At 44.6% G+C, this 21,679-nt stretch overlaps 1 protein-coding gene across 1 annotated transcript in view; it reads left to right on the top strand.

Moving 5' to 3' along the window:
- Positions 1 to 21,679, top strand: part of LOC124045985 (plexin-A2-like) — a 349,620-nt gene that overhangs the window by 318,193 nt on the left and 9,748 nt on the right. Inside the window, exon 27 of the mRNA XM_046365864.1 lies at positions 10,134 to 10,233. Coding sequence (XP_046221820.1) covers positions 10,134 to 10,233 — 100 coding nt within the window. The remainder of the gene's footprint in view (positions 1 to 10,133; positions 10,234 to 21,679) is intronic.

The following is a 21,679-nucleotide window of genomic DNA, read 5'->3' on the forward strand; positions in this document are numbered from 1 at the left end:
CATCGACATGACATGTATACGTGTTGACGACAGTGTATTGCAGTTTGTTGTGTACAGTATCCATATCAGTCTCTGGAGTTATAACGTGGGATTCAGCCACGTTATAAACGCACGTTCTATGTAGTAGTATAATGATATTTTATAGTAAGGAAATCACCCAGGCCCACTCAGATGTACTGCAGGTGAACTTTAATGTTGCGCCACTTCTGACTTTGAGACGTTGAATTCTCCTCCTCCAGACTCATTAGAATTCACTCGCCTGGTTTCATCTGATCTGCATGACTCACACAGAATAGAGGGCAATTATTCCTCAGGTGGCGGGAGAGAGAGAGAGAACCGACACCTCCTATAAAGTGTCTTCCCTGGAGAGATACAGTCTCTCGCGCTCTCATTCCCTCCTCTCTCCCCCTCTACCTCTCCCTCTCTCTCGTTCCCTCTCCTCTGAGGCCCTCTACTCCTGCTATCTATATTTAATCTCCCTCCGCTCAGGGACTAGGTTGTCCTTTACCTGTTACCGTGGCAATTAGCCCTGCCTCGCTCCACGCTGAACTTCTCTCTACATCTCAGAGGCTCAGGCTTGACCTGCAGTTCCTTGCCACCTTCATGGTCCTGGGGGGGGGGGGGGTTGAAAGCGGGAGGAAGAGAGAGAGGGGGAGATACAGAGAGAGAGAGTTAAAGAGAGAAGGCAGCTAGTCCTCTCCAGAGCACATGAGTCTTTCTGTAGTGCAGAGGGTCAGCAGGCTCCCATTACTCAGACAAGGAGACCATCTGCCCAGAGCTCCAGACTGCAGCCTGTTGATCTGCAGCCCTGAAGCCTGCAGCCATGGTGTGTGTGTGTGCATGTGTGTGTGTTACTGAGGACTAGGTTCAGTCTGGCATGGAGGGGGGGCTGGGGCTGCAGCCTTACCACGGGGCCTTTCTCTCTGAGACCTGCTTCCCCAGAGGAGGAGAAAAAAGAGGTAGAATAATTTACAAGGTGTCAGGGTTATTAGATGGGACACATCATAGTGTCCTTCGTAGAGGACTTGGTCCCATGCTGATTTACTGTATGTATGTACCCCCCTCTGAGTCTCCTTCCTCTTTTCTTTCCTCTCTTTTTTCCCTCCTTCACCCACAGATAGTAAGCAGCGGTCTCAACCTCTCTCTCTCCCCCCTCACTCTCCCCCCTAAGCACTTCAGAGCGCTCTCTATGGTACCCATACTACTCCTAGTCTATAAAGTACCACTGAGTCTCTATGGTACTACTCTGAGTCTCTATGGTACTACTCTGAGTCTCTATGGTACTACTCTGAGTCTCTATGGTACTACTCTGAGTCTCTATGGTACTACTCTGAGTCTCTATGGTACTACTCTGAGTCTCTATGGTACTACTCTGAGTCTCTATGGTACTACTCTGAGTCTCTATGGTACTACTCTGAGTCTCTATGGTACTACTCTGAGTCTCTATGGTACTACTCTGAGTCTCTATGGTACTACTCTGAGTCTCTATGGTACTACTCTGAGTCTCTATGGTACTACTCTGAGTCTCTATGGCACTACTCTGAGTCTCTATGGTACTACTCTGAGTCTCTACGGTACTACTCTGTGATTTTATGGTACTACTCTGAGTCTCTATAGTACTACTCTGTGATTTTATGGTACTACTCTGTGTCTCTATGGTACTACTCTGAGTCTATATGGTACTACTCTGAGTCTCTATGGTACTACTCTGAGTCTATATAGTACTACTCTGAGTCTATATGATACTACTCTGAGTCTCTATGGTACTACTCTGAGTCTCTATGGTACTACTCTGAGTCTCTATGGTACTACTCTGAGTCTCTATGGTACTACTCTGTGATTTTATGGTACTACTCTGAGTCTATATAGTACTACTCTGAGTCTCTATGGTACTACTCTGTGATTTTATGGTACTACTCTGAGTCTATATGGTACTACTCTGAGTCTCTATGGTACTACTCTGAGTCTCTATAGTACTACTCTGAGTCTATATAGTACTACTCTGTGATTTTATGGTACTACTCTGAGTCTATATGGTACTACTCTGAGTCTCTATGGTACTACTCTGAGTCTATATAGTACTACTCTGTGATTTTATGGTACTACTCTGAGTCTATATGGTACTACTCTGAGTCTCTATGGTACTACTCTGAGTCTATATGGCACTACTCTGAGTCTCTATAGTACTACTCTGTGATTTTATGGTACTACTCTGAGTCTCTATGGTACTACTCTGTGATTTTATGGTACTACTCTGAGTCTCTATGGTACTACTCTGAGTCTCTATAGTGCTACTATGAGTCTATATAGTACTACTCTGAGTCTCTATAGTACTACTCTGTGATTTTAGTCTCTATGGTACTACTCTGAGTCTATATAGTGCTACTATGAGTCTATATAGTACTACTCTGACATCATGGTACTCTGTAGTGGTTGATGGAGGTTGTGCATTATGTCAGCTTCCATCCTCCGACAGGTCTCTCTGTTGTTGTTATGTTGCTTTGTCACTCTGTCTCTTTCATTAGCCATGGGAGACGCTACAGGGTACAACAACAACACACACACACACACATTTGTTACAGTGATAGAGGAGCATCTCTCAGTGCTCAATAGCACATCTGAAGCCTGCCTATTGATCATGGATCTGACGCCCTAACACAACACCACTACAGAGGAGACGCACACGGGCCGGACGCGGGGTGATTAGAGGGAGGGGGGTGAGTAGAAACAAGAAAGCAGGGGAAGAGACTAAATGGGGAGAGAAGAGGGAAAAGAAGGGGAGCGATGGAGCTTCTTGTTTATCATTACAGCTGTGATGAGCCAGGTAGGTGTGTGTGTGTGTGTGTGTGTGTGTGTGTGTGTGTGTGTGTGTGTGTGTGTGTGTGTGTGTGTGTGTGTGTGTGTGTGTGTGTGTGTGTGTGTGTGTGTGTGTGTGTGTGTGTGTGTGTGTGTGTGTGTGTGTGTGTGTGTGTGTGTGTGTGTGTGTGCGTGCGTGCGTGTGCAATGCCACATCTGGCAAAGTGTGTGCCTCCAGACGTGGAATATTTGCATGCGTGTGAAATATTTACACGTGCAGAATTAGTGAACCTCACCCCTGTGACTCTGCTAATTCTCACACCAGACAGTGTGACCAGACAGACACACATTCAAATTCATGAATCCCCTAACAACCTCGGAAGCTCTGCTATTTATTTCCTCATGGGAAATGGACGTTTACATACCCCAGATATAGATATACACACCATCTCCTCACCTGCCTCCTCCAACTGAAATTAAAACTTTAATGCATCATGCATTTAAAACGAGACAGACTGTATGGAAGCATCTTTATTCAGTAGCTACCTTTGCTACAGTCTCAGACTAAACGGGTACTGTTAGCGTACGGGAATTGTTCCCAGGGGTACAAAAATTTTACAATACACAATGTACCTGCATTTCAGAGGTACGCACATTGTTATACACAAAAAAAGGGGTACAGAGAAGATTCATTTCTGTATCCCAGGGTGGAGGTGTGGATTAGTGGGGGCGTGGCTTTCAGTTAGTTATTTTTGGCCACCCATGAGTAGAAGTGTTTAAGTCGTCTATGGTTATGTTTGAGCATGTCCGCTGCCAGATCTGAGGTCTTTATAAAGGCTTACATAAGACCATGTGACAAAGTGCTGTAATTAATATTGTAGCGACCTTAACCCAACCTTGCCAGGAGTTACGGATCTCAAGGCGTAATGGTTAAGGTGTTGGCTGGACCAGGTTCGAGTCCCGTTTGAGGATGGCGCTGGCCTCCCGAGTGGGGCAGCGGTCTAAGACACTGCATGGCCCAGCGTTGTCCGGGTTAGGGGGGGGATTTACTTGGCTCATCGCGCTCTAGCGACTCCTTGTGGTGAGCCGGGCGCCAGCAGACTGACTCGGACATCAGTTGAACGGTGTTTCCTCTGATACATTGGTGCAGCTGTCTTCCGGGTTAAGTGTGTGGGTGTTAAGAAGCGCTGTTTGGCGGGTCATGTTTTTCGGAGGGCGCATGACTCAACCTTAATAATAATAAAAAGAAGTGGGATGGCGGAGAGGTGTGTAAACGTGAGGGACTTGATATAGAGAAGGACATTTTTGCCACTTAGAAGGAACAAATGGCTTTGTCAGTGTGGTGGTACCCTTAAAAGGCTCATTTGAATCTGTGGACTATATGGTACAATATTGGCTCTTTTATGGTAGGAACTGCAAGGGTACAACTATGTACCTAGAACTAATGGTACAATGACGTACCTTACAGAGTACCACTACAGTGACAAGCATTTGTAAGTATTAAGTACAATTCGTCACCTTTTTTCTGAGAGTATACTTGGAGCTCAGGGGGACTGAATGAAACTCCACAGACACACTCTCTCACACACACACACACACACACACACACACACACACACAGACACAGACACAGACACAGACACAGACACAGAGACAGACAGACAGACACTCTCTCACACACACACAGACACACTCTCTCACACACACACAGACACACTCTCTCACACACACACAGACACACTCTCTCACACACACACAGACACACTCTCTCTCACACACACAGACACACTCTCTCACACACACACAGACACACACACACACACCTGGACTGTTGGTCGGAGCAGGAGGAGAGCAGATAAAAGATTGATGAGATAGGAGAGTGCCTGGCTGATTGCTGATGTTGATCTCTCTTTGTTGATTAGTCTTCCTCCTTGTCAAAGGGAGCTTTTCGTCAGCCAAGCCCTTACTTTCTCTGTGCACTCTCTCTACCTCCTACCCTTGCACCTTTTCCTCTCTTGCTATCCCTCTCTATCTCCCTCGCCTTCTCTCTTTTCATCAGCCCAGCTCTTACTCTCTCTTTGTTCTCTCTCTCTCTCTCTCGCTCTCTCTCTCTCTCTCTCTCCCTCCCTCTCTTACTCCCTCTCCCTCTCTCTTTGCCATCCTCCGAGGTGAGATGTTTAACCTTCCGTCTGGTGAATAGCATTACCGGTCCAGTAGTTCCCAGGGGAGCAGGGACTAGAGCAGGCTAGACCAGAGGTGGCACACTCACATCCAATTACCATATAATGGGCTTGAGTGGCATGAGACATAGGGCAAGATTTACAATTCAAATAAAAAACTGTGTGGGAAGTCAGGTGTTTAGAGCTGTGAATGCTTGCCCGTGTGAGGTGTTGGTGAAATCTTAAACTGCAAATAGATCACTTCAAATGCATTGCAGTGGGAGTGGTTGCAGTTAAATGGATTGCGTATTTGGGAAAAGTGTAGTAATTGGAGTCAGGTTTGCTTCACACGTACCTTGGTTTTTCCCATCCTCTGCCTACGTGGACGGTAAGGATTTTTCCAGAGGCACAGCTGGAAATGTGACGGAGGAAAATGGCTGCAGGAAAAGACTTGGTTCCCATCCTCCTGCAGTGTAGCTAAACTGTGCCAAGATATTAGAGCCCTGTCACTGTGCCTCCATGTTGTGTCCTGACCTTGTGTTGTCCTACTGATGTTGTGGAGGAACCGACATGACTTCACCAGGAGCTCCAGTCCCCCCCCCCCGCCAGACTGAGAACCTGCACTGGGACGTTTTGGGTCTATTTTAGATCAACCCAGACAGACACTACGGATAGTTGGAGTACAGCAGTATCATATCTTTCCATCAATCTGATTCTCTGTGGCGGCTCGTCCCCTGTTGTCATCTGAGCAAACAACGCCCCACAGACAGAGTTTGAGTTTTAAAATATGCTCAGACAGAGAAGGAAATCTAGATCAACATTTTGGCAGGCATAGTGAAGAGAGTGTTCCTCTGCTCTCCACAGATTCCTTCATACGCCAAGACAGTTGGTATGGGGTCTGATGACAGCCAGTATTGCTGCAGATTGAGTCATCTTCTCTTTGGGAAACACAGTGGGACTCAACTCTCATTGCATGGTCCCCAACCAGTATATGTTATTAGAACGCTCTTAGAAAGCTATTTAGTTTGATAAAAACACAATTTAGTGTTCAAATGACAAAATAACCCTTTCATCTTATAACCTTAAGTTCTATATTAAAGACCTGTCAGTTAGGAAATTGTGTGTGGCTAAACCTCAGCACAGCGCAGTCCAGTCCAATCTGTGATAGATAGGCCTCCTAAGCTGGGCTTGGGCCACAGGATCAGGGGATGAGAGATAGGCAGGTGTGGACATAGGGGGGGGCTGTTTGATGAAAGTCTTATCACAGTGTAGCGTTGGTTCCTTATCACACCTGCAGGCCACTGTCAGGCTCACCTCAGCTCCCTGCCTCACACTGTGGATTAGCCCTGAAGGACGAAGCTGCACGCCTTCAATCATCTCCACTATCACGACAACCCATCTCTACGCTCACACAGCCCTTCTATCAGACTCCATAACATAGAGGAGGAGAGGGAGAAGGATGGGAGCGAGGCAGAGAGAGAGCGAGAGAGAGCCTCCTGTCAGGCAATTCCATGAAGGAGTGAGGAAGAGAGACAATGCTCGGTGTAGAAAGGAACAGGTGTCACCACTGCCAGAGCTGGAGGAACGAGAGTGAAGGCTTCCGAAAATATGGAGAAGGTTAGGATGGAGAGGGAGAGGATAGGTTGGGCTCGGGAGAGGTCTTCACAATCCATCTCTATCTCTACGCTCACACCGCCCTTCTATCAGACTCCATAACATAGAGGAGGAGAGGGAGAGGATCGGTTGGGCTCGGGAGAGGTCTTCACAATACAGAGCCAACGGTATTGTCGTTCCCACTAAGAGGGCAGGCGGTGTGGCATCATTTAATGAGATGACTCCTCCTCGAGCTTCTGTCCTTTCAAGTGCTCTGTCTGCTGGAGCTGGAGTTAGCTCTTGCACTTGACCCCGGCTGTGACCCCAGCTAATGGCCTGTTAGAAATGAGTGGAGGAGGGGGGGTTTGAGGGTTGCTACTGTACAACGTGGAGCCACGTCATTAGCCGTGGAGTGCCGAGAAGAGGAGGAGGAGAAGTGTAGAAAGGAGGCGACAGGAGAGGAGAGGAGAGAGAGGTGACCCAGCTGAAGCTTTAGAGAGGCTAACAGTGAGGAGAGGAGAGAAGAGAGAGATGACCCAGCTGAAGCTTTAGAGAGGCTAACAGTGAGGAGAGGAGAGGAGAGGAGAGGAGAGGAGAGGAGAGGAGAGGAGAGGAGAGGAGAGGAGAGAGAGGTGACCCAGCTGAAGCTTTAGAGAGGCTAACAGTGAGGAGAGGAGAGGAGAGGAGAGGAGAGGAGAGGAGAGGAGAGGAGAGGAGAGGAGAGGAGAGGAGAGGAGAGGAGAGGAGAGGAGAGGAGAGAGAGAGAGGTGACCCAGCTGAAGCTTTAGAGAGGCTAACAGTGAGGAGAGGAGAGAAGAGAGAGGTGACCCAGCTGAAGCTTTAGAGAGGCTAACAGTGAGGAGAGGGAGAGGAGAGGAGAGAGAGGAGAGAGAGGAGAGGAGAGGAGAGGAGAGGAGAGGAGAGGAGAGGAGAGGAGAGGAGAGGAGAGAGAGGTGACCCAGCTGAAGCTTTAGAGAGGCTAACAGTGAGGAGGGAGAGGAGCTTTAGAGGAGAGGAGAGGAGAGGAGAGGAGAGGAGAGGAGAGGAGAGGAGAGGAGAGGAGAGGAGAGGAGAGGAGAGAGAGGTGACCCAGCTGAAGCTTTAGAGAGGCTAACAGTGAGGAGAGGAGAGAAGAGAGAGGTGACCCAGCTGAAGCTTTAGAGAGGCTAACAGTGAGGAGAGGAGAGGAGAGAGAGGTGACCCAGCTGAAGCTTTAGAGAGGCTAACAGTGAGGAGAGGAGAGAAGAGAGAGATGACCCAGCTGAAGCTTTAGAGAGGCTAACAGTGAGGAGAGGAGAGAAGAGAGAGGTGACCCAGCTGAAGCTTTAGAGAGGCTAACAGTGAGGAGAGAAGAGAGAGGTGACCCAGCTGAAGCTTTAGAGAGGCTAACAGTGAGGAGAGGAGAGAAGAGAGAGGTGACCCAGCTGAAGCTTTAGAGAGGCTAACAGTGAGGAGAGGAGAGAAGAGAGAGGTGACCCAGCTGAAGCTTTAGAGAGGCTAACAGTGAGGAGAGAAGAGGAGAGGTGACCCAGCTGAAGCTTTAGAGAGGCTAACAGTGAGGAGAGAAGAGGAGAGAGAGGTGACCCAGCTGAAGCTTTAGAGAGGCTAACAGTGAGGAGAGGAGAGAAGAGAGAGGTGACCCAGCTGAAGCTTTAGAGAGGCTAACAGTGAGGAGAGGAGAGAGAGGTGACCCAGCTGAAGCTTTAGAGAGGCTAACAGTGAGGAGAGGAGAGAAGAGAGAGGTGACCCAGCTGAAGCTTTAGAGAGGCTAACAGTGAGGAGAGGAGAGAAGAGGAGAGGTAACCCCGCTGAAGCTTTAGAGAGGCTAACAGTGAGGAGAGGAGAGAAGAGAGAGGTGACCCAGCTGAAGCTTTAGAGAGGCTAACAGTGAGGAGAGGAGAGAAGAGAGAGGTGACCCAGCTGAAGCTTTAGAGAGGCTAACAGTGAGGAGAGGAGAGAAGAGAGAGGTGACCCAGCTGAAGCTTTAGAGAGGCTAACAGTGAGGAGAGGAGAGAAGAGAGAGGTGACCCAGCTGAAGCTTTAGAGAGGCTAACAGTGAGGAGAGGAGAGAAGAGAGAGGTGACCCAGCTGAAGCTTTAGAGAGGCTAACAGTGAGGAGAGGAGAGAAGAGAGAGGTGACCCAGCTGAAGCTTTAGAGAGGCTAACAGTGAGGAGAGAGGAGGAGAGGTGACCCAGCTGAAGCTTTAGAGAGGCTAACAGTGAGGAGAGAGGAGGAGAGGTGACCCAGCTGAAGCTTTCGAGAGGCTAACAGTGAGGAGAGGAGAGAAGAGAGAGGTGACCCAGCTGAAGCTTTAGAGAGGCTAACAGTGAGGAGAGGTCGGGGGACAGATTATTTCGCTCAAACCTTGTTTTCATGTCATATAGGAGGTTTTCATTCAGCCCGTCGCTGCTTGGTGATGTCACACTGTTGGTTGCTTGTCCTTCTTGTTCTTTCACTCTGAAAACTCAATTCCCTTCACTGGGTTGGCTGGACATGCCACAGAGGGCTTTGGTATTTTGGTTCTCAAAAAGGAAAAACAGTGGTTTTGTATATTTATGTGCAATATTTTGTCTATCCAGATTGAAAGAGTGCACGCAAACACACCCTCCCAGCTGTGATTGGCAATGAAATGTAGAGTAAATGACAGTAGAATGTGGAATGGTGTAGAACACTGACTTTTATGGCTGTGGCTCGGAGAGACTTTGGACAGAGTCAACAATGTGTCGTCCACAGACAAAGACAGAGAGGTAGTCAGAGTGGTCCTGGCATGTACAGTATGGTAAAGGTGTCCTATAAGACTCTTTCATGTGGAGAGAGCTCATCCTCCTGCCGTACCCCGTGTAGTTGAGATCAAAAGCAATCTTTGTAGGAATACTGTAGGCAATAGAGCCGGATTGGCGGGCTGACTCTTCCACTGTGCCATTGTTCCCTGTCACTCTCAATATCTTTCTTTCTTATCATCAATTTCCCTTCCGTTTTTGGACAAACCCTCCACTTTCGCTCTTTCTCTCTTTTTCCATCACTGTTATGGCTTAATTTATTTTCCTCTCTCTCTGCCCGTACCCCCCCCACCCTCTGAGATGCTGCGATGACAGTGAGGCGGGGGAGGTTGTTTTCTAGACATGCCAGTGGGAAGCCCTCACTCCACATTGCTTTAACTCTGGCTTTCTGCCCACTCCCGCCTCCCCTTCCCTTCTCACCTCTCCTTATTTCCCTAATGGCTGGGGAGTGATGGGAATGGCGATGCGGATCATCTCATCACAGAGGCATCTGAGTCGTTTCGTACAGAGAGACGCTCTGCAGAGAGAGCCCACGAGGCGTTAGAGATGACAGGAGGTTGAATGGGGAGAATGTGACAGAGTACAGGGAGGGAGGGATTCAAGGAGAAGGAGAGGAAGGAGATGCTGTGTCATGGCGTCGGTGTGAGCACGTGTTCATATCTCTTGGAAAGGGGCGGAGGGTGCTAAACCAGGGTTGCGGATCAATGTGTACTGCATACGGACAACGTGTCGTCCGCGAGCAGCACGCCTGTCAGTGATTGAGCACGTTCTTTTATCACAATGTTCTCTGTTGTGTTGTTGCAGGTGTCTGACCGCTGTGTGGTGGCTCTGGTGCCCAAACAGACTTCTTCCTACAACATCCCCCCGTCAGCCAGCATCTCCCGGTCCTCCATCAGCAGATATGGTGAGCACATAGAACATAGAACGTTGAACATAGATCTCCATGGTAGGTACTGTACTTCGCTCCTCAAGCCATGGGACCATTTCAAACAAACAACATCAACATAAATAGTAACACAGGATGAGGAAGAGAGGGTCGTAGGTCAAAGTGTTCCGTGTCTAAGCCTTTGGGTGTGAGCACACCTGATATACATGTTGTTAGCCTTTCAGATGAGTTTGTAGACATTTTGTTCAGAGACCAGCTCTGTTTGGAGCGTCTAATGCTTTGCTGCGGAGCCATTGCTTACCCTACTATCTCCTCCCGATGGTGTTTACTGCCGTTTACCTCACAGCCCAGAACCTGCAGGGGTGGTAGAGGGATGGAGAGGAAGAGAGGGGGAGAGAAAGAGAGGGGGAGAGTAGAGAGGGCCCGATGGGAGACAAGGAGAGAGGTGTTTGGTTTTACCATCAAGTATAATAATGAGGATGCCAGACTGAGCCTGGAGCCAGAGTGTAATGGTCCGTCACACACACACACACACACACACACACACACACACACACACACACACACACACACACACACACACACACACACACACACACACACACACACACACACACACACACACACACACACACACACACACACAGGTGACAGTCACAGGGGTGAGCCACAGGGCCTCCCATCTGGTTCCATGCCCAACCCCAACGGCAGCATGTGATTGGCTAATTATTCACTGTGAATGATACTTCACACCAATAGAAAGTGAAAACGGAACACGGTTGGCCAATTATCAGGGCTGGGATTGGATGAGAACCCCCATAGGTTGTTTTCTGTCGCCTGGAGCGATGACCAATTGGGCCAGTAACACCATCATCCCTCTCCTTTCCTATTTACTAAGTCCCCATTTGCCAATCACAAAACCACCAGTATATTGGAAATTAGCCCTGGACAGTGTCAGACAAACAATGAGGATAGTTAATGTGTCATTTGCAATGCGCAATAAAAGTCCTATAGGACTCTCTCTAATTCATAAAGATGGTGACGTTTACGATGTCCGAGAAAGCATTGCCAGCTCCTCATTAACACGGCCACATTAAGAATGTACTGCAGAGAGACTGCGAGATACAGGAGTAATGACTACATAACCAACAAAAGCAGTATTATGCTCTAATGTAGTAAATAAGTATTACTCTGTAATGACTGAAACAGAGGATCTGGAGATGAATTGCCAACCTGAATGATCTAAAGGACACTAACACATTATGTTAGTCTCAGTGTGGTTCAGTGACTGGTAATGCATACAGTATTAAACAGTATTCCATCCTGAACAACATACTGCTTAAATCTGAATATTTGACCAAAGTCATTAAATAGCAATGAGTGTGTGTGTGTGTGTGTGTGTGTGTGTGTGTGTGTGTGTGTGTGTGTGTGTGTGTGTGTGTGTGTGTGTGTGTGTGTGTGTGTGTGTGTGTGTGTGTGTGTGTGTGTGTGTGTGTGTGTGTGTGTGTGTGTGTGTGTGTGTGTGTGTGTGTGTGTGTGTGTGTGTGTGTTTTGTACGATGCTGCATCAAAAAACAACCTGTCCTCCTCTGGCTCCAGCCCAGTCCCCAATCAATCAAAGCCTGGCACAGCGGGCACAGATGTGCCCCGACACCCGTCTGATTGATTCATATCAATTTAACATTCAGCATTTAGCATCCCGCCTCAATTTACCGTTCCAGCACCCTCCCGGCCCTGAGTAACCCGCTACACACTCCCCCCTGATGCCTCACAACCTACCTCACACACACACACACACCCCTGCTACCCTCACACCCACCCCCGGGAGTGTGAAGTCTGGTGCAGTGGTTACTGAGCTGAAGATAGGAGGGAGAGGTCTGCCCCCCTGGAGAGGAAGGAGTAGTGAGAGAGAGGGGCAAGGACCTGCCAGTGGCTTAAAATGGGATTTGAGACCTCAATCCACCCCACTCGCACACACAGAGAGAGACACACACAGGGGCTGACAGACCCCCCCGCCCCCCGCCAGTCTCAAAGGTCCCCAGTGGCCACCCTAGAGACCCTTCTCGCTGCTGCTGCTCTTTAGAAAAGACCACTTAGTGCTGTAAGTCGCTGTAGAGCTCTGAGGCTTTGTTGTCCCACACTGCCCTTTGAAGACAGGTGAGAGGGATCTGACAATGATAGAGAGCCCCTCCAGACCTCACACACACACACACACACACACACACACACACACACACACACACACACACACACACACACACACACACACACACACACACACACACACACACACACACACACACACACACACACACACACACACACACTCACCGGCCACTGGGCAGGAAAGAACTGCTAAGTAAGAACACTGGCGAAGAAGAGGAGGAGGAGAAGAGTGCCATTCCTTAGTGTCAAAGGAATGAGGGAAAGAAGATGGCTGGAGTGCTTTACATATTAGAGATCATTTGATGCATTGATTAGGACCCTTTCAATGTGGTGACAGCAGGAAAGAGACAATTATACTTCCTTTTAAGAGGAACCCAGGAGAGCCACGTCTCTGTGTCTCTGTCAATTCAAAAGGGCTTTATTGGCATGGGTAACATATGTTTATATTGACAAAGCAAAATAGATCATAAACAAAGGTGAAATAAACAATAAAAAATTAACAGAAAACAGTACACAAAAAAGTTAAAGGAATAGAGACGTTTCAAATGTCATATTATGTCTGTATACAGTGTTGTAACAATGTGCAAATAGTTAAAGTACAAAAGGGAAAATAAATAAAACATAAATATGGATTTCTCTCTCGCACCTCTATTCAGAGAGAGGGATAATATGAAGGAAAGAGAGTGAGAGAGAGATGATATGAAAGAGAGGGAGAGCGAGAGAGAGATGATATGAAGGAAAGAGAGAGAGAGAGAGAGATGATATGAAAGAGAGGGAGAGAGAGATGATATGAAGGAAAGAGAGAGAGAGAGAGAGATGATATGAAAGAGAGGGAGAGAGAGATGATATGAAGGAAAGAGAGAGAGAGAGAGATGATATGAAGGAAAGAGAGAGAGAGAGAGAGATGATATGAAGGAAAGAGAGAGAGAGAGAGAGATGATATGAAGGAAAGAGAGAGAGAGAGAGAGATGATATGAAGGAAAGAGAGAGAGAGAGAGAGATGATATGAAGGAAAGAGAGAGAGAGAGAGAGAGAGATGATATGAAGGAAAGAGAGAGAGAGAGAGAGATGATATGAAGGAAAGAGAGAGGGAGAGAGAGATGATATGAAGGAAAGAGAGAGAGAGAGAGAGATGATATGAAGGAAAGAGAGAGAGAGAGAGAGAGAGAGATGATATGAAGGAAAGAGAGAGAGAGAGAGAGAGAGATGATATGAAGGAAAGAGAGAGAGAGAGAGATGATATGAAGGAAAGAGAGAGGGAGAGAGAGATGATATGAAGGAAAGAGAGAGAGAGAGATGATATGAAGGAAAGAGAGAGAGAGAGAGAGATGATATAAAGGAAAGAGAGAGAGAGAGAGAGAGATGATATGAAGGAAAGAGAGAGGGAGAGAGAGATGATATGAAGGAAAGAGAGAGAGAGAGAGATGATATGAAAGAGAGGGATAATATGAAGGAAAGAGAGTGAGAGAGAGAGATGATATGAAAGAGAGGGATAATATGAAGGAAAGAGAGTGAGAGAGAGAGAGAGATGATATGAAAGAGAGGGAGAGAGAGATGATATGAAGGAAAGAGAGTGAGAGAGAGAGAGAGATGATATGAAAGAGAGGGATAATATGAAGGAAAGAGAGTGAGAGAGAGAGAGAGATGATATGAAAGAGAGGGATAATATGAAGGAAAGAGAGCGAGAGAGAGATGATATGAAAGAGAGGGATAATATGAAGGAAAGAGAGTGAGAGAGAGAGAGAGAGAGATGATATGAAAGAGAGGGATAATATGAAGGAAAGAGAGTGAGAGAGAGAGAGAGATGATATGAAAGAGAGGGAGAGAGAGATGATATGAAAGAGAGGGAGAGAGAGATGATATGAAGGAAAGAGAGTGAGAGAGAGAGAGAGATGATATGAAAGAGAGGGATAATATGAAGGAAAGAGAGCGAGAGAGAGATGATATGAAAGAGAGGGATAATATGAAGGAAAGAGAGTGAGAGAGAGAGAGAGATGATATGAAAGAGAGGGATAATATGAAGGAAAGAGAGTGAGAGAGAGAGAGATGATATGAAAGAGAGGGATAATATGAAGGAAAGAGAGTGAGAGAGAGAGAGAGATGATATGAAAGAGAGGGATAATATGAAGGAAAGAGAGTGAGAGAGAGAGAGAGATGATATGAAAGAGAGGGATAATATGAAGGAAAGAGAGTGAGAGAGAGAGAGAGATGATATGAAAGAGAGGGATAATATGAAGGAAAGAGAAGAGAGAGAGAGAGATGATATGAAAGAGAGGGATAATATGAAGGAGAGAGAGAGAGAGAGAGAGAGATGATATGAAAGAGAGGGATAATATGAAGGAAAGAGAGTGAGAGAGAGAGAGAGATGATATGAAAGAGAGGGATAATATGAAGGAAAGAGAGCGAGAGAGAGATGATATGAAAGAGAGGGATAATATGAAGGAAAGAGAGTGAGAGAGAGAGAGAGAGAGAGATGATATGAAAGAGAGGGATAATATGAAGGAAAGAGAGTGAGAGAGAGAGAGAGATGATATGAAAGAGAGGGATAATATGAAGGAAAGAGAGTGAGAGAGAGAGAGAGATGATATGAAAGAGAGGGATAATATGAAGGAAAGAGAGCGAGAGAGAGATGATATGAAAGAGAGGGATAATATGAAGGAAAAGAGAGAGAGAGAGAGAGAGAGATGATATGAAAGAGAGGGATAATATGAAGGAAAGAGAGCGAGAGAGAGATGATATGAAAGAGAGGGATAATATGAAGGAAAGAGAGTGAGAGAGAGAGAGAGATGATATGAAAGAGAGGGATAATATGAAGGAAAGAGAGCGAGAGAGAGATGATATGAAAGAGAGGGATAATATGAAGGAAAGAGAGTGAGAGAGAGAGAGAGAGATGATATGAAAGAGAGGGATAATATGAAGGAAAGAGAGTGAGAGAGATGATATGAAAGAGAGGGATAATATGAAGGAAAGAGAGCGAGAGAGAGATGATATGAAAGAGAGGGATAATATGAAGGAAAGAGAGTGAGAGAGAGAGAGAGATGATATGAAAGAGAGGGATAATATGAAGGAAAAGAGTGAGAGAGAGAGAGAGATGATATGAAAGAGAGGGATAATATGAAGGAAAGAGAGCGAGAGAGAGATGATATGAAAGAGAGGGATAATATGAAGGAAAGAGAGTGAGAGAGAGAGAGATGATATGAAAGAGAGGGATAATATGAAGGAAAGAGAGTGAGAGAGAGAGAGAGATGATATGAAAGAGAGGGATAATATGAAGGAAAGAGAGTGAGAGAGAGAGAGATGATATGAAAGAGAGGGATAATATGAAGGAAAAGAGAGAGAGAGAGATGATATGAAAGAGAGGGATAATATGAAGGAAAGAGAGCGAGAGAGAGATGATATGAAAGAGAGGGATAATATGAAGGAAAGAGAGTGAGAGAGAGAGAGAGAGAGAGATGATATGAAAGAGAGGGATAATATGAAGGAAAGAGAGTGAGAGAGAGAGAGATGATATGAAAGAGAGGGATAATATGAAGGAAAGAGAGAGAGAGAGAGATGATATGAAAGAGAGGGATAATATGAAGGAAAGAGAGCGAGAGAGAGATGATATGAAAGAGAGGGATAATATGAAGGAAAGAGAGTGAGAGAGAGAGAGATGATATGAAAGAGAGGGATAATATGAAGGAAAGAGAGTGAGAGAGAGAGAGAGATGATATGAAAGAGAGGGATAATATGAAGGAAAGAGAGTGAGAGAGAGAGAGATGATATGAAAGAGAGGGATAATATGAAGGAAAGAGAGAGAGAGAGAGATGATATGAAAGAGAGGGATAATATGAAGGAAAGAGAGCGAGAGAGAGATGATATGAAAGAGAGGGATAATATGAAGGAAAGAGAGCGAGAGAGAGATGATATGAAAGAGAGGGATAATATGAAGGAAAGAGAGAGAGAGAGAGAGATGATATGAAAGAGAGGGATAATATGAAGGAAAGAGAGTGAGAGAGAGAGAGAGATGATATGAAAGAGAGGGATAATATGAAGGAAAGAGAGTGAGAGAGAGAGAGATGATATGAAAGAGAGGGATAATATGAAGGAAAGAGAGTGAGAGAGAGAGAGAGATGATATGAAAGAGAGGGATAATATGAAGGAAAGAGAGTGAGAGAGAGAGAGATGATATGAAAGAGAGGGATAATATGAAGGAAAGAGAGTGAGAGAGAGAGAGATGATATGAAAGAGAGGGATAATATGAAGGAAAGAGAGAGCGAGAGAGAGATGATATGAAAGAGAGGGATAATATGAAGGAAAGAGAGAGAGAGAGAGATGATATGAAAGAGAGGGATAATATGAAGGAAAGAGAGTGAGAGAGAGAGAGATGATATGAAAGAGAGGGATAATATGAAGGAAAGAGAGTGAGAGAGAGAGAGATGATATGAAATAGAGGGATAATATGAAGGAAAGAGAGCGAGAGAGAGATGATATGAAAGAGAGGGATAATATGAAGGAAAGAGAGTGAGAGAGAGAGAGATGATATGAAAGAGAGGGATAATATGAAGGAAAGAGAGTGAGAGAGAGAGAGATGATATGAAAGAGAGGGATAATATGAAGGAAAAGAGTGAGAGAGAGAGAGATGATAGAAGAGAGGGATAATATGAAGGAAAGAGAGGAAGAGAGAGAGATGATATGAAAGAGAGGGATAATATGAGAGAGAGAGAGAGATGATATGAAAGAGAGGATAATATGAAGGAAAGAGAGCGAGAGAGAGATGATATGAAAGAGAGGGATAATATGAAGGAAAGAGAGAGAGAGAGAGAGAGATGATATGAAAGAGAGGGATAATATGAAGGAAAGAGAGTGAGAGAGAGAGAGATGATATGAAAGAGAGGGATAATATGAAGGAAAGAGAGAGAGAGAGAGAGAGATGATATGAAAGAGAGGGATAATATGAAGGAAAGAGAGTGAGAGAGAGAGAGATGATATGAAAGAGAGGGATAATATGAAGGAAAGAGAGTGAGAGAGAGAGAAAGAGAGATGATATGAAAGAGAGGGATAATATGAAGGAAAGAGAGTGAGAGAGAGAGAGATGATATGAAAGAGAGGGATAATATGAAGGAAAGAGAGTGAGAGAGAGAGAGAGATGATATGAAAGAGAGGGATAATATGAAGGAAAGAGCGAGAGAGAGATGATATGAAAGAGAGGGATAATATGAAGGAAAGAGAGCGAGAGAGAGATGATATGAAAGAGAGGGATAATATGAAGGAAAGAGAGTGAGAGAGAGAGAGAGATGATATGAAAGAGAGGGATAATATGAAGGAAAGAGAGCGAGAGAGAGATGATATGAAAGAGAGGGATAATATGAAGGAAAGAGAGTGAGAGAGAGAGAGAGAGATGATATGAAAGAGAGGGATAATATGAAGGAAAGAGAGTGAGAGAGATGATATGAAAGAGAGGGATAATATGAAGGAAAGAGAGCGAGATAGATGATATGAAAGAGAGGGATAATATGAAGGAAAGAGAGTGAGAGAGAGAGAGATGATATGAAAGAGAGGGATAATATGAAGGAAAGAGAGTGAGAGAGAGAGAGAGATGATATGAAAGAGAGGGATAATATGAAGGAAAGAGAGCGAGAGAGAGATGATATGAAAGAGAGGGATAATATGAAGGAAAGAGAGTGAGAGAGAGAGAGATGATATGAAAGAGAGGGATAATATGAAGGAAAGAGAGTGAGAGAGAGAGAGAGATGATATGAAAGAGAGGGATAATATGAAGGAAAGAGAGTGAGAGAGAGAGAGATGATATGAAAGAGAGGGATAATATGAAGGAAAAGAGAGAGAGAGAGATGATATGAAAGAGAGGGATAATATGAAGGAAAGAGAGCGAGAGAGAGATGATATGAAAGAGAGGGATAATATGAAGGAAAGAGAGTGAGAGAGAGAGAGAGAGAGAGATGATATGAAAGAGAGGGATAATATGAAGGAAAGAGAGTGAGAGAGAGAGAGATGATATGAAAGAGAGGGATAATATGAAGGAAAGAGAGAGAGAGAGAGATGATATGAAAGAGAGGGATAATATGAAGGAAAGAGAGCGAGAGAGAGATGATATGAAAGAGAGGGATAATATGAAGGAAAGAGAGTGAGAGAGAGAGAGATGATATGAAAGAGAGGGATAATATGAAGGAAAGAGAGTGAGAGAGAGAGAGATGATATGAAAGAGAGGGATAATATGAAGGAAAGAGAGTGAGAGAGAGAGAGATGATATGAAAGAGAGGGATAATATGAAGGAAAGAGAGAGAGAGAGAGAGATGATATGAAAAAGAGAGGGATAATATGAAGGAAAGAGAGCGAGAGAGAGATGATATGAAAGAGAGGGATAATATGAAGGAAAGAGAGTGAGAGAGAGAGATGATATGAAAGAGAGGGATAATATGAAGGAAAGAGAGTGAGAGAGAGAGAGATGATATGAAAGAGAGGGATAATATGAAGGAAAGAGAGTGAGAGAGAGAGAGAGATGATATGAAAGAGAGGGATAATATGAAGGAAAGAGAGTGAGAGAGAGAGAGATGATATGAAAGAGAGGGATAATATGAAGGAAAGAGAGTGAGAGAGAGAGAGATGATATGAAAGAGAGGGATAATATGAAGGAAAGAGAGTGAGAGAGAGAGAGATGATATGAAAGAGAGGGATAATATGAAGGAAAGAGAGTGAGAGAGAGAGAGATGATATGAAAGAGAGGGATAATATGAAGGAAAGAGAGTGAGAGAGAGAGATGATATGAAAGAGAGGGATAATATGAAGGAAAGAGAGTGAGAGAGAGAGAGATGATATGAAAGAGAGGGATAATATGAAGGAAAGAGAGTGAGAGAGAGAGATGATATGAAAGAGAGGGATAATGAAGGAAGGAAAGAGAGATATGAAATAGAGAGAGATGATAGGAAAGAGAGGGATAAGATGAAGGAAAGAGGGATAATATGAAGGAGAGTGAGAGAGATGATATGAAAGAAAGAGGGATAATATGAAGGAAAGAGAGAGAGAGAGAGAGAGATGATATGAAAGAGAGGGATAATATGAAGGAAAGAGAGTGAGAGAGAGAGAGATGATATGAAAGAGAGGGATAATATGAAGGAAAGAGAGTGAGAGAGAGAGAGAGATGATATGAAAGAGAGGGATAATATGAAGGAAAGAGCGAGAGAGAGAGAGAGAGATGATATGAAAGAGAGGGATAATATGAAGGAAAGAGAGCGAGAGAGAGATGATATGAAAGAGAGGGATAATATGAAGGAAAGAGAGTGAGAGAGAGAGAGATGATATGAAAGAGAGGGATAATATGAAGGAAAGAGAGTGAGAGAGAGAGAGATGATATGAAAGAGAGGGATAATATGAAGGAAAGAGAGCGAGAGAGAGATGATATGAAAGAGAGGGATAATATGAAGGAAAGAGAGTGAGAGAGAGAGAGATGATATGAAAGAGAGGGATAATATGAAGGAAAGAGAGTGAGAGAGAGAGAAAGAGAGATGATATGAAAGAGAGGGATAATATGAAGGAAAGAGAGTGAGAGAGAGAGAGATGATATGAAAGAGAGGGATAATATGAAGGAAAGAGAGTGAGAGAGAGAGAGAGATGATATGAAAGAGAGAGGGATAATATGAAGGAAAGAGCGAGAGAGAGATGATATGAAAGAGAGGGATAATATGAAGGAAAGAGAGTGAGAGAGAGAGAGATGATATGAAAGAGAGGGATAATATGAAGGAAAGAGAGCGAGAGAGAGATGATATGAAAGAGAGGGATAATATGAAGGAAAGAGAGTGAGAGAGAGAGAGAGATGATATGAAAGAGAGGGATAATATGAAGGAAAGAGCGAGAGAGAGATGATATGAAAGAGAGGGATAATATGAAGGAAAGAGAGTGAGAGAGATGATATGAAAGAGAGGGATAATATGAAGGAAAGAGAGCGAGAGAGAGATGATATGAAAGAGAGGGATAATATGAAGGAAAGAGAGTGAGAGAGAGAGAGATGATATGAAAGAGAGGGATAATATGAAGGAAAGAGAGCGAGAGAGAGATGATATGAAAGAGAGGGATAATATGAAGGAAAGAGAGTGAGAGAGAGAGAGAGATGATATGAAAGAGAGGGATAATATGAAGGAAAGAGAGCGAGAGAGAGATGATATGAAAGAGAGGGATAATATGAAGGAAAGAGAGCGAGAGAGAGATGATATGAAAGAGAGGGATAATATGAAGGAAAGAGAGTGAGAGAGAGAGAGAGATGATATGAAAGAGAGGGATAATATGAAGGAAAGAGAGTGAGAGAGATGATATGAAAGAGAGGGATAATATGAAGGAAAGAGAGCGAGAGAGAGATGATATGAAAGAGAGGGATAATATGAAGGAAAGAGAGTGAGAGAGAGATGATATGAAAGAGAGGGATAATATGAAGGAAAGAGAGAAAGAGAGAGAGAGAGAGAGATGATATGAAAGAGAGGGATAATATGAAGGAAAGAGAGTGAGAGAGAGAGAGAGAGAGATGATATGAAAGAGAGGGATAATATGAAGGAAAGAGAGCGAGAGAGAGATGATATGAAAGAGAGGGATAATATGAAGGAAAGAGAGTGAGAGAGAGAGAGAGAGAGATGATATGAAAGAGAGGGATAATATGAAGGAAAGAGAGTGAGAGAGAGAGAGATGATATGAAAGAGAGGGATAATATGAAGGAAAGAGAGCGAGAGAGAGATGATATGAAAGAGAGGGATAATATGAAGGAAAGAGAGTGAGAGAGAGAGAGAGATGATATGAAAGAGAGGGATAATATGAAGGAAAGAGAGTGAGAGAGATGATATGAAAGAGAGGGATAATATGAAGGAAAGAGAGCGAGAGAGAGATGATATGAAAGAGAGGGATAATATGAAGGAAAGAGAGCGAGAGAGAGATGATATGAAAGAGAGGGATAACATGAAGGAAAGAGAGCGAGAGAGAGATGATATGAAAGAGAGGGAGGGGGGGCACTGGGCTGGCAGCTGCCCCTCCACCACTCCCACACTCTCTGGACTTAATGAAATATTATTGGTGCATGGCTCCTTTCATCCGTTTAGTCGAGTGAGAGGGTGCTGCTCCTGCTATCCAGAGGGCCAACAGACATGTATTGAGCTGGACGGACGGACGAACAGACAGACAGAGACCTATTTATTCCCCTTCCTTCATCACACTTCTGCCAAGCTAATATGAAATGATCCAACGCTGCAATTTACTTTACAGAAAGGTTAAAGAGGAACAAGGGACTAGGGGTTTTAAGCTTTGTAATGAGACTACAGAGG

The sequence above is a fragment of the Oncorhynchus gorbuscha genome, linkage group LG10, assembly GCF_021184085.1.
Source record: "Oncorhynchus gorbuscha isolate QuinsamMale2020 ecotype Even-year linkage group LG10, OgorEven_v1.0, whole genome shotgun sequence".
In the NCBI taxonomy this organism is placed as follows: domain Eukaryota; kingdom Metazoa; phylum Chordata; class Actinopteri; order Salmoniformes; family Salmonidae; genus Oncorhynchus; species Oncorhynchus gorbuscha.